Below are 10,066 nucleotides of genomic sequence, written 5' to 3'. Positions count from 1 at the left end.
GAGCAGGAGAGGGAAACTTGCGACACCAGCTCGAGGCTCGGGGCGGTCGTTCGCGTCCCTGCGAGTGCCTGAGAGCCTGTCCGAGAGCGTCCTCTGTGCCAGTCGAGAGGTGCCGTCGTCGTCGTCGTCGTCGTCGTCCTCCTCCGCCTCTCGCTCCCCCACCAACCTCACGCCGGCTTGACCTCGCCCAGACCATGTCCGACACCGACGAGCGCGCCCAGAGTGCCACCAACAGCGACACCGAGGACCAGCCGGCCCAGCAGGAGGAGCAGGGCACGCAGGAGGGAGCCGCCGAGCCGTTCGCCGACATTGTGCGTCTCGCGTCCTTCACTCTCGCCCTTGGTGCTGCAGGGAGCACCAGGCGTGCGTCCGTGGTCTACGATGCTCACGACTGACTCGTCCCGTCCCTCCAGTTCGCCGAGAGCGACGCAGGGAGCGAGCTGACCGACATCGAGGATGTCGACAACGGTGCGTCCCTCTCTCGCCCCTCTACGCCCTCGTGCGTGGAGCCGAACTCACAAACGCACCCCTGCCACAGACACGCGCGACCGTTCGGCCTCGCCTGCCGCCGCCGCCGCCTCCTCTTCCCGTCGCCGCACTCGCTCCCCCTCTGGCTCGCGTTCGCCCTCACCTGCCGCCGGTCCCGCCAGCGACGACGACGACGACGACGATGCCCAAGACGAGTACCGCGAGGACGCCGTCAAGCGCCTGCCCAAGATCGGCAAGAAGAAGCGCTCCCAGGACGAGGTCGACGACGATGCCGCTGCTGCTCCGTGCGTCGCCCTCTCTCACACTCTCCCCTCTCTGCGCCCAGTGCGACTCACACTGACTCGGCCTCGACATGCGCGCGCAGACGGAGGAAGAAGCCCAAGTCGAAGCGCAAGGAGAAGGTGCCCGACCCCGAGGAGGACGAGGACGCGCACCTCGACCCTGAAGCTCGTGCGTCCCCTGCCGCCGCATCTCGACGCCATGTTGCCCCCCCCCGCGCAACATTCACTGAGTTCCACCGCGGACCCTTGGCACACAGGTCGCCGCAAGGAGCTCATGGCCAAGATCACCGCCGCGGCCAAGAAGCCGGCGGGGACGGGCCGCACCAAGAAGCGCAAGCAGCAGGACGAGGAGGTGCGCCCTCGCCCTCTCCCCTATCCTCTCTTCTCCATCGAGCGCCGACTGATGGGCTGGTCCACCTCGTGCGCAGGACCTCGACCTCATGAACGACGAGGCGGTCGCCACTTTGCGCAGCGAGATGCTGCGAGCGGCAGACGAGGACGTCGACGAGAACAACCTCGGCCGGCCTGCCCTCAACAAGCTCCGCCTACTGCCCAAGGTCGTCGACGTCATGCAGAAGTGCGTCGCCCTCTTTCCCTCCCGTCGCGGTTTCGGACTTTTCGCGACTTGACGAATTAACGCCTGTCTCTCCCTCTCCTCCCCCTCTTCGCCCCGTCGCCCGCACCTACAGGACGGTCCTTCACGAGACGATCGCCGAAAGCGGCATGCTCGAGGCGGTCAAGCGCTGGCTCGAGCCTCTGCCCGACAAGTCGCTCCCGGCGCTCAACATCCAGCGCCCGCTCATGTCGCTCCTGCGCACTGTGCGTCGCCGTCTCTCTCTCTCCCTCTCTCCTCTCTCTTGCCCGCCTCTGTGCCGTCGCCCTCGCCCGTCTGCGCCTCGAGGACCGCCGACCTGACCCTCCTCGTCTCGCCGACACAGTTCACGATCGAGACGTCGGCCCTCAAGTCGTCCGAGCTCGGCAAGGTCATCTACTTCTACACCAAGTGCAAGCGCGTCGACCCGGCCGTCGCGCGCCTCGCGACCCAGCTCGTCGGCGAGTGGATGCGGCCCATCCTGCGCCGCTCCAAGGCGTTCGTCGACCGCGACTTGGCCCAGGGCCGCGCGCGGTACGGCGCGAGCAGCCACGAGGCGGCAAAGGCGGCGGGCAGGGGCCAGGGTGGGGCCGAGGACGCGGCGCAGGCGACGAGGCACGCGAGGATCCCGCAGGTGCGCACGAGCCCGTTCTCTCTCTCCCCCTCCCCTTCCTCTTCGACCTCTCCTCCCCTCTCCTGCGTCTTTTTCTCGATACGATCCAGTCATTGACGCTCTCGTCGTCCACCACCCCGCAGGCCCTCACGGCGACGTACGCTGTCGCGCCCGGCTCGCGCGTCACGGGCCAGAGCACGACCCTGCCCGGCCAGGGCAGCGGCGCCAAGATGCGCGGGTTCAAGCAGAAGATGCAGATGGCGCAGCAGGCCGCCAGGAGGGGCTGAATGTCGTCGTCGTCGAGGGCGGGGCCCGACTCGAGGGAGGGGAGAGGTCGGCGGGTGCGCGAGGGCGGGTTTTGTACTCTTTTTCGTCTCTCGGCAGCAATGGACTTGCTGCCCTCCCAGGCTCGCATACACGAGAGAGAGGCGAGAGCGAGACCGTGACAGCTTTTTGCGTGCTAAGAGAGGGAGAGGACATTGTTCCGACGAAAGCGTAGAGGGGAGCGAGGGAGGGAGAGGGAAGGGGTATCGTTCACTGCTGCGGCTGCTGCTGCGACTGCTGCGAGCGCTATGTATAGAGAAGAGTCAGTGACGGCTCAAAAAGTCCCACACGCCGGAGGACGAGAGAGAGAGACGCACCCTCAAACCGCGACCCTCGCCGCCGCCCTGCCTCCTCGGGCCACGTCCACCGCCGCCGCCACCACCGCCGCCACCGCCACGCCTGAAGCCGCCGCGCCCGAGCTGCGCTCCCGACTCACCGAACGTGTCCATGTTGCGCTCGCGCTCCTTTGCGCGGTCGTACCTCCCGCCGCCGTAGCCTCCTCCGCCCATGCCGCCGTACCTGCCCATGGCGCTCTGCTGCGCCGGGTCGGTGCGCGTCTTCGAGTCGCTCGAGATCGAGTCGAAGAAGGACGTCTGCGGGTTGTAGTAGGCCTCGTCGTGGACGGGCGGCGGGACGACAAAGTCGTCCTGCTCGTCGTCGGCGGCGGCGGCGGCGGCGGGAGCCGGGGCAGGCGCGTCGGGGAGCGCCGACGGCTTCTGGAACGACGCGTTGGCCTTGGCAAAGTCGAACTCGGCGTCGGGGACCGGGACCGGGGCGGCGGCGGCGGGCCTGCCGCCGTGGTTGCCGATCGCGCCCGACGACTGGCCGGCGCCGCTGCCGCGGTCGTTGCCGTACGGCTGTAGCTGACGAGGACGCTGCGGGCCGCCCTGCTGCTGCTGGTGGTGGCCGCCCGCGGAGCCCGACGAGAAGACGCTCGCGCCGACGCCGTCCTCGCGACGGCCGCCGCGACGACCCTGGCCGTGCGCCTGCTGCTGCTGCTGCTGCTGGGGCTGCTGCGGCTGGCCGAGGTTGGCGCGCGACATGTCCTTGGCGAGCTGCTCGATGTCGGCCGGCTGCTTCTTGGGCGAGGCGGCGGCCGAAGGAGCTGGCTGCGAGGCCGAGCCATTGGTCTCGGGGCGCGTCTCGTTGGGCGTGGCGGGTGCCACGGGCGGGTTCTGCGCGGTCGCAGGCGCTTGAGCGGGTGCGACGGCGGGGCTCTTGGCGCCTTGCGGGCCCTGCTGGGCCTGCTGTGGCTGCTGAGGCGGAGGAGGGCCGGGCGGGAAGCCGGGCCCGCCAGGGAAGCCGTGCGGCGGCGGGCTGAACGGCCCAGGAGCGCCGAAGGGACCCGGCGCGCCGAACGGCGGGTACGGCGCGCCGCCGAAGCCGCCGTTGAAGCCGGGTCCGGGCTGGCCGAACGGGTTCGGGTGGGCGCCAAAGGGGGCGCCGGGGAAGGGAGGAGGGTACGGGGCGAACGGCGAGTGCGGGCCGCCGGGGATCTGGGGAGGACCGGGAGCGTAGGGCGACTGGGGGCCCTGCTGCTGCTGCTGGACGGCGGGAGCGGCGGGCTTGGGCGGCGAGGCGGCAGCCGACTGGACAGGCGAGGCGGCAGATGCGGCGGCGGGCGCGCTCGAGGCAGGAGCGGCAGTCTGTGTGTTTGTGCGAGAGTGAGCGTGGGCGCTGGGTAGGAAGGCGGCAGAGAAAGAGGGACGCACGCCGACGATGGCCGGGTCGCTCGGCGCAGCCTCGGGAGCCGGGCCCTCGATCTGCAGGTCCTTGACGTCCGAGGCGCGGAAGACGATGAAGCTGTGCACGACGGTCAAGGTGTCAGCTCTGCAACCAGGAGAGGAGAGAGAGAGAGGAGCGCTGGACGCACTCGTAGCTCGTGTCGCTCGGGGGAACCTCCTCCGCCGGGTTGCCCTTGCGGCCCTCGGTGCCGAGAGAGCGGACTGTGGACAGAGGGTAGAGTCAGTTTCCCGCGTGCTTGCGTGAGCCCCGCCCTCGGCCCAGACTCGGGGCGACGGCGAGGCGACCAAGAGGAACGCGAGAGCTGACCCTTTTCGAGCGAGACGGTGGCCTGGAGCGGGTCGATCGAGTGGAGCACACCCTGGTACCGGATCTGGTTGGGGCGGGACAGGCGAGGTGAGCAGGCGTGGGAGAGCGGGGGAGGAGGAGGGGGCGAGGTCGATGAGGGCGAGAGCGGGACGCACGTCGCTCTTGGACACGAGAGAGATGACCTGGCCGATGAATTGGGCTGCCATCTTGCCCCTGGTGCGCTTCTGGAGGGCGCAGGCGAGCGACAGAGTCGAGTACAGAGCCGACTGCTTCGTCGCGGCGAGCGAGCGACCACCGCCGCGCGAGCGAGGCAACCGCCGCTCTCTGAGCTCTCAAAGTGCGACTGTGGCTGCACTCCTGACAGAATGATAGAGCTCGTGAGCCGAGCCAACCCCTCGAAAAACTCGCTTTCGACGTTCGACTTCCGACGCCGCGAGGCTCTCGACTCCAGCTTGCGCAACTCTCTCCGAGCAAGCCTCGTGCACGACTCTATGTATCGGAGAACCGCAGCTACGGCTCCAGCACTGACGGCGAGACGCCGAGAAAGGAGACGACGCGACGGAAAGAGGTGCGCTCGAGCCCGTCAGCTCGACACTGCGCGTGCTCGGACGCTCGACTGCTCCGCTCACGTCGCCGGCGAGTAGAACAGCGGCTTGCCCGGCACGCAAGACGACGCACTCGACCCGCCGGCTGCGCCCGAAGCGTCAAAGTGGAACCGCCAGCCCTCCTTGCAGACCACTGCGAGCGGCGAGAGGGACGTCGTCGTCGACGACGGCGTCAGTCGACGTGCCAGGCCTCTCGCACCTCTCGAGAGAAGAGGGCAGGGGACGCACATATCTCACACTCGCCGTCGTCGGTGCACTGGGCCTGCAGAATGCCCGGTCGAGAGAAGCAGTTCCTCTGCTCGCGGCCGCACTGCGTTGCGAGCAGCGTCAGGAAAGGCTCGAGCTCCGCCGCGACGTCGAGAGCAAGGACGCACAGAGTATGGAGAGCGCGTGTGCTGGCAGACGGGCAATGCGCCGTCGTCGCCGCCGACGCGAGCGTAGCCGACCGGACAAGGCGGCACCTCGCGCTCGAACCCCTCGCGGAATTCTGCAGGGGATGCACGTGTAAGCTAGAAGCTCAGTCTTGGCAGAGCGTCGAGCCGTCGTGCCGTCGACCATCGCCGCTGTGTCGACGTATGGGAAGGGAGAGAGGGAGGAAGAGTCGACGCACCCAAGCCGCAAGTTGCCCGCCTCTTCCAACTTCTCTCTCCGGACTCGCCCTCTCGTGCGGCGGGCCAGTCGTCCACCTTGTACCCCTCCTCGACCAGTCGCTCGAGGATGGCGGCGTCTCGCTCGTCGTCGTCGCGCAGGTCCTCGATGCAGACGGCTCGGCGGTCGTTCAGGCCGTTGCCGTCGCACAGCGAAGCGCCTTGGTCAAGTTTGCCGCTGCAACGACGAGTACTCGTCAAGGTCGAGACTCTGGAGAGGGAAAGAGAGCGAGACGCACCAGAAGCACCCGCCGTCGGCGTCGAGCTGCGCCATGGTCGCTGTCGGGCAGCGTTGGACAAGCCACGCCGGCCTCGCCGGCTCGTCGTACCGCTGCTGAGCGACCGAGGCTGACGAGTCCTGGACGCTCGGCGCGAAGCTATTGCGCGCCATCTTGTCGGCGAGGAGGCGCGAGAGCGAGAGAGCGAGGCCCTCTCGAGCGGGCTGCATGGCGGCTGGAGGTGTGCGCGAGGCGGTGCTGAGAGCGCTCGAGCTGGTCAGGAGACCGTAGACGTCTGAGGTCGCGGTCGTAGAGCGAGCTGCCGGGCACTGAACGCGGCGCGTGCGCGTGTGGCGCAAGGTCGAGTGCGAAGGAGGAGGAGGGCAAGCGAGAGCGCGCTCGCGGCGAGGAGGGCAATCGCGAGCAGCGACGAGCAGGCAAGAATGACTGGAGCACACGACTGCCAAAGGGCACCGGCGCGCACCTGACCTCGCCGAACGAGGGAGCTCGAGGTTCGGCGCGTCGTCGATCGTGTTGCCTCGAAAGCTCCTGAATCGGACCGACGGCTCGTCGACGTTGCTGCACGGCGCGGCGCCGCCCTTGCAAGCTTTCGGGCGCACTGCGAAGAGAGCCGACCTTCTCACGAGACGAAGAGAGGGGCTCGAGCGCGAGGCCGCGGCGCGAGGTCAACGCGGAGAAGTCAACTCTCGGTCGGCTCGACGACGCTCTCGCAGACTCGTAGGCAGAAGAGGAAGAGAAAGAGTGCCGGTAGGCGTAGTACTACAAGCACGATGGATGGGGGTACGCAAAAGGGCGACGCGGCGTCTGGCGCTCGGTCGCGATGAGAGGGTGGTGGGCGAGGGAGCAAAACGACAAGGGTGCTCGAGCCGGGCGAACGGCGCCTCACTGCTCCTTCTTGACCTCGTCCGAGCCGTTCATGCCGGCCGCCATGCTCTTCTCGCGCGAGTTGGCCGGCGGCGCGTCGCTCGGGCCCGACACGTCCTCGCCCGTGAAGTGCAGCTCCTGCCCGCCGTTGCCGCGGATCTCGGCCTCCTTGCGGATGCGGTCCTCGCTCGAGTTGATCGACGCCGGCTTGACGCGCGAGTTGTTGAACGGGTGCGGCGGTGCGTGGCCGTGCTCGGGGTCGGCGGGGAGGAAGCCGTGCGTGCTGTCGACCTCGCGGCGGAGCTGGATAAAGTCGTACGACCACTCGCCCATCTCGACATCGTCGACGCCGATGATCTCGCCCTCCTCGTCGACGCGGAACTTGCAGCCCGGGATGAGGTTGATGAGGGTCATGAGGATGTACGACATGACGAAAGTCCTGCGAGGGGGCGACGAGAAGGAATCAGGACGCCGTCCTCGTGCTCGAGTAGGTCTGGGGCAGGCGAGGGGACGAGAGCGAGGGCGAGGGCAAGAGGTGGGCCTGCGCTCGAGCTTGCCCTCCTTGGTCGCCCTCGCCGCTCAAAGGGGGCGGACGAGGGAGAAAGAGGGACGTACCAGCCCCACACGGCGCAGATGTAGGCAAACTGGTAGCCGACGACGATGTAGTTGCCGTCGAGCCAGCCGCCAGGGATGACCGTGTAGCCGTCGAGGGCGGCAATCTCGGCCTGGGCGAACACGCCGGTGAAGACGAGGCCGACGATACCGGCGACGCCGTCTGCAGGCGCGAGGACGAGGGCGAGTAGACGGGCAGGACGGTGATGGCGAGGCAGGGCGACGAGGGAAGGAGGAGAAAGAGAGGAGGCGACGAGGGAACGAGTCAGCGCCGCTCGCCGACGATAGGCGAGCACGAGAGATAAGAGAGAGTTGGACGCACGGCAAGCGTAAATGTCCATGGCGTCGTCAAAGGCGAAGAAGCCCTTGAGCGTCGTGAGCAAGTTGGAGATGGCGGCGCTGACAACGCCGATGAAAATGGACGGGCTGCGATTGCGAGGAGTGGCTCGGTCAGTACGGCCCGACCGCGACAGAGAGAGGCTTGAGAAAAGAGTCGACGCACCCGTAGCCGACGTAGCCTGCGGCAGGCGTGATGGCGACGAGGCCGCAGATGGCGCCCGTGCAGTACCCGACGGCCGACCACTTGCGCTCGAGGCGGTAGTCCATGAGCATCCACGCGAGGCCGCCAAAGCCGGCCGACAGGTTCGTGTTGGTGATGGCGACGGCCGCCTTGACGTTGGCGGCGAAAGTCGAGCCGCCGTTGAAGCCGCCTGCGGGAGGGGAGCGAGGTCAGCAAGGGGTCCGAGTTGAGGGCGCGACGACGACGGCGGCGAGGAATTGAGGCGTACACCATCCGACCCTGCGCGCGACGAGGAGTGTGAGCTGCAACGGTCTAGAGGCCGGCGAAACCGAGGGCGCGAGAGGGCGCCAACCCCCAGGGCGAAGGAGAGAGAGAGAAAGAGAGCTCGAGACGCACCAGAGGAAGATGGTTCCCTGGATGACGAACGTCGTGTTGTGCGGCTTGAAGCTGAGGATGTGGGTGCCGAAGCCTCGGCGCTTGCCGAGGAAGATCGAGTAGACGAGGCCCGTCACGCCCGAGCAGATCTCGATCGGCCCACCGCCGGCGTAGTCGAGGACGCCGAGCTTGAAAGCCCACCCCTCGGGCGCCCAGATCCAGTGGACGACAGGGCAGTAGACGAGGGTCGACCAGCAGAAGAAGAAGATGCAGGCGGGGAGGATGCGGCCTCGCTCGGCGGCGGCGCCGATCAGGACGGCCGGGACGAGGGCGGCGAACATGTTCTGGTAGCTGTAAGACGAGGAACGGTGTCAGCTGCGCCTGGTGTTGCGACGTCGACAGCGTGACGAGGGCATCACGCAGCCGAAGAGAGAGATCAGGCGCGACGCACATCATGTAGACGACCTGGGGCACCTTGTTGTTGGCCTGCGGGACGGGCGTCTCGAGGACGTGGCGCAGGACAAAGTGGTGCATGTCGCCGAGGAAAGGTCCTCCTGTCGGCGAGAAGGCGAGCGAGTAGCCCTGCGCGACGAGGCAGAGAGTCAGTCGGGGTCGAACGGCGACGACGAGCGCGAAACAGGGACGAGCAGGACGCACCCAGAAGAACCACTGGAACGAGATGATGGCCATAGCGAGCATCGTGAGGAACAGGACCGTGAGAGCGTTCTTTCGCCGCACGAGGCCCGAGTAGAGGTACCTGCGCGAGGGAGGGCCGGCGTCAGGAGGTCGACGGCGGCCGGGTCGATGAGAGGGAGGAGGACGCACCCGACGCCGGGAATCATGAGCCACACCAATGCCGTACAGGTGAGGATCCACGCGCTGTGGACGGGGAGAAGGCCGAGGGTCAGTGAACGGCCTCGGGGACGACGACGGGGCGCTCCTGCTCGCCCGCATCGGGGCTCGTCGTCGTTCCACCTCAGGTCTCGATCGGTGTCGTGGCTCCGTGAGAGCGCACACGAGGTCTGACGGCGCTGAGGGCCAGGCGATAGCCGCCTGGAGGAGACTTCGACGAGCGCGACTGCCCTCGCCCTGCGCGACGCTGCCCGCCGCTCGCCGTTCTCCACGATGCGCCGCACCGTCCGACGCCCAGCACAGGGTCGCTCGACGAGACGCTCGCGAGTGCGACCCTTTGACCGAGATCCAGGTCCCGATCACCCTCTGACCCGCGTCCCGCGGCCGGCGAGGAAAGGAGAGCGAGAGGACGAGAGGACGCACATGTCGCCCGGGTTGTACGCTGCGACCTGGCCGTCAGAGCCGTAGGTGACGATCATGTCGGTGCCGCCTGGCGCGATGCCGTACGTCTCGCCCGCCGTGGGGTCGACTTGAGCTGCCGAGGCGAGGAGGCCGCCATAGCTGTTGGCGCGAGGGAGGGCACCAAGGGGCACGAGTCAGTACAGGACTCGTCGGCGAGGTGCATCGCGGGCTCTGATCTGGGCGCGGCGCTCGACGATAGAGCCCGGTGGGCGAGGGATAGGCGATGGCTCGCGAGTTGGAGGAAAGGGGCGAGGCGAGACGGCAACGCACGTGATGTTGACCATGGCTGGTGGGTGCTAGCGGTCGAGGGCGAGTGAGGCTTGTAGCGAGTGCTGCTCTGCAGGCGGGCCCGGTGCTGTGGCAGGAGCGAGGACGAGGTGGAGGGATCCGCGGCGGAACGAGGGAGGATCGGGCGGGCGGACGGGCTGTCGACGCTCGGGGCGGCTGTGCGGCGGGTGCTGAGTCGCAGTCGAGTGGGCGCAGCTGCTGCACGGCTGAGCACGTAGCGAGTGGGCGAGGGGATTGTCGCCTGGTCGCCG

At 68.1% G+C, this 10,066-nt stretch overlaps 4 protein-coding genes across 4 annotated transcripts; 1 reads left to right on the top strand and 3 right to left on the bottom strand.

Moving 5' to 3' along the window:
- Positions 1-916: 916 nt before the first annotated feature.
- On the top strand, positions 917-2,381 carry RHOBADRAFT_38826 (uncharacterized protein). The gene is made up of 6 exons (XM_018413567.1): positions 917-939; positions 1,028-1,122; positions 1,199-1,347; positions 1,460-1,589; positions 1,709-1,996; positions 2,119-2,381. The coding sequence occupies exons 2-6, from the start codon at positions 1,045-1,047 to the stop codon at positions 2,260-2,262; spliced, it is 789 nt and encodes a 262-aa protein (XP_018268762.1). The 5' UTR covers positions 917-939; positions 1,028-1,044; the 3' UTR covers positions 2,263-2,381.
- Positions 2,382-2,403: 22 nt separating this feature from the next.
- Positions 2,404-4,557, bottom strand: RHOBADRAFT_55411 (uncharacterized protein; the record flags this gene model as incomplete). The annotated part of the gene is made up of 6 exons (XM_018417832.1): positions 2,404-2,545; positions 2,617-3,945; positions 4,012-4,102; positions 4,173-4,245; positions 4,352-4,415; positions 4,507-4,557. 6 exons carry the CDS (start codon positions 4,555-4,557, stop codon positions 2,510-2,512), a joined length of 1,644 nt encoding a protein of 547 aa, XP_018268761.1. The 3' UTR covers positions 2,404-2,509.
- Positions 4,558-4,817: 260 nt separating this feature from the next.
- Positions 4,818-6,087, bottom strand: RHOBADRAFT_55410 (uncharacterized protein). Its single transcript, XM_018417831.1, has 6 exons — positions 5,843-6,087; positions 5,611-5,781; positions 5,512-5,519; positions 5,331-5,443; positions 5,185-5,266; positions 4,818-5,089 (listed from the first exon to the last, which is right to left on the bottom strand). The coding sequence occupies exons 1-6, from the start codon at positions 6,049-6,051 to the stop codon at positions 4,977-4,979; spliced, it is 696 nt and encodes a 231-aa protein (XP_018268760.1). The 5' UTR covers positions 6,052-6,087; the 3' UTR covers positions 4,818-4,976.
- Positions 6,088-6,714: 627 nt separating this feature from the next.
- RHOBADRAFT_38825 (uncharacterized protein) lies at positions 6,715-9,553 on the bottom strand. Its single transcript, XM_018413566.1, has 10 exons — positions 9,489-9,553; positions 9,039-9,092; positions 8,871-8,970; positions 8,665-8,795; positions 8,235-8,564; positions 8,107-8,117; positions 7,821-8,028; positions 7,641-7,744; positions 7,322-7,481; positions 6,715-7,145 (listed from the first exon to the last, which is right to left on the bottom strand). The coding sequence occupies exons 1-10, from the start codon at positions 9,542-9,544 to the stop codon at positions 6,725-6,727; spliced, it is 1,575 nt and encodes a 524-aa protein (XP_018268759.1). The 5' UTR covers positions 9,545-9,553; the 3' UTR covers positions 6,715-6,724.
- Positions 9,554-10,066: the final 513 nt, after the last annotated feature.

This window comes from Rhodotorula graminis (genome assembly GCF_001329695.1).
Source record: "Rhodotorula graminis WP1 unplaced genomic scaffold RHOBAscaffold_13, whole genome shotgun sequence".
Lineage (NCBI taxonomy): Eukaryota > Fungi > Basidiomycota > Microbotryomycetes > Sporidiobolales > Sporidiobolaceae > Rhodotorula > Rhodotorula graminis.
The sequence above is the reverse complement of the archived record's forward strand: the minus strand, read 5'-3'. Positions and strand labels throughout refer to the sequence as shown.